Source organism: Mus pahari, chromosome 8 (genome assembly GCF_900095145.1).
Source record: "Mus pahari chromosome 8, PAHARI_EIJ_v1.1, whole genome shotgun sequence".
NCBI lineage: Eukaryota > Metazoa > Chordata > Mammalia > Rodentia > Muridae > Mus > Mus pahari.
Genome location: NC_034597.1, coordinates 66,127,923 through 66,128,729, shown reverse-complemented (window position 1 = coordinate 66,128,729; position 807 = coordinate 66,127,923). Strand labels below are relative to the sequence as shown.

General features: G+C 44.2%; 1 protein-coding gene across 1 annotated transcript in view; it reads right to left on the bottom strand.

The window, feature by feature from the left end:
* Erich6b (glutamate rich 6B) overlaps positions 1 to 404 on the bottom strand; it is a 40,544-nt gene extending 40,140 nt beyond the window's left edge. The window contains 1 exon segment of the mRNA XM_029541348.1: positions 77 to 404. Within this exon segment, the coding sequence (XP_029397208.1) occupies positions 77 to 404 (328 nt within the window).
* Positions 405 to 807: the final 403 nt, after the last annotated feature.

Genomic DNA, 807 nt, shown 5'->3' with positions numbered 1-807 from the left:
GAAGATATCCCTTCCCTGCAGATACTCACCATCTTCCAGATGCTTCTGAAGATATCCCTTCCCTGCAGATACTCACCATCTTCCAGATGCTTCTGGAGCTTCTTTTCTTTCAGATATGCAGACTCTTCCATGCATTTTGCTTGAAACAGATACGTTTCCCTTTGAAGTATTGCTTCCTCATCCAAAAAGTCATCCTCCTCCAGGTACTCCTCCTCAGACTCCTCATCCTCAAAGTCTAGAAACTCTAAGTCATCCTCAGACCCTATAGACTCATCCTCGACATCAAACAGATGTTCATTCTGTGAACTCTCATCTTCCTGTGAGGAAGGTGTCTGTCTGGAGTACTTGAAAGCCTTGGGAAGGTCAAGACGTGAGGGTCTTGGTGATAAATTATCATCAGACATGATGGAGAAGCCTGTGCGGGTGAGTCCTTTCAGTAGCACGTAATGCTAATTTATCATCCTGGCAGACAAGAAAGGAATAAAACACCATTAGTAAGTACAAGCCCACCAAATATGATGGAGTTTGGTATTGTTCACTCATTTCCTTTAATAGCCTCTGGAAGCCCTTTGTGTGTACATATCAGTACATGGTTGTATTAGTTAGGGTTTTACTGCTGTGAACAGACACCATGACCAAGGCAAGTCTTATAAAAACAACATTTAATTGGGGCTGGCTTACAGGTTCAGAGGTTCAGTCCATTATCATCAAGGCAGGAGCATGGCAGTATCCAGGCAGGCATGGTGCAGGAGGAGCTGAGAGTTCTACGTCTTCATCCAAAGGCTGCTACTGGAAGACTGACTTCCA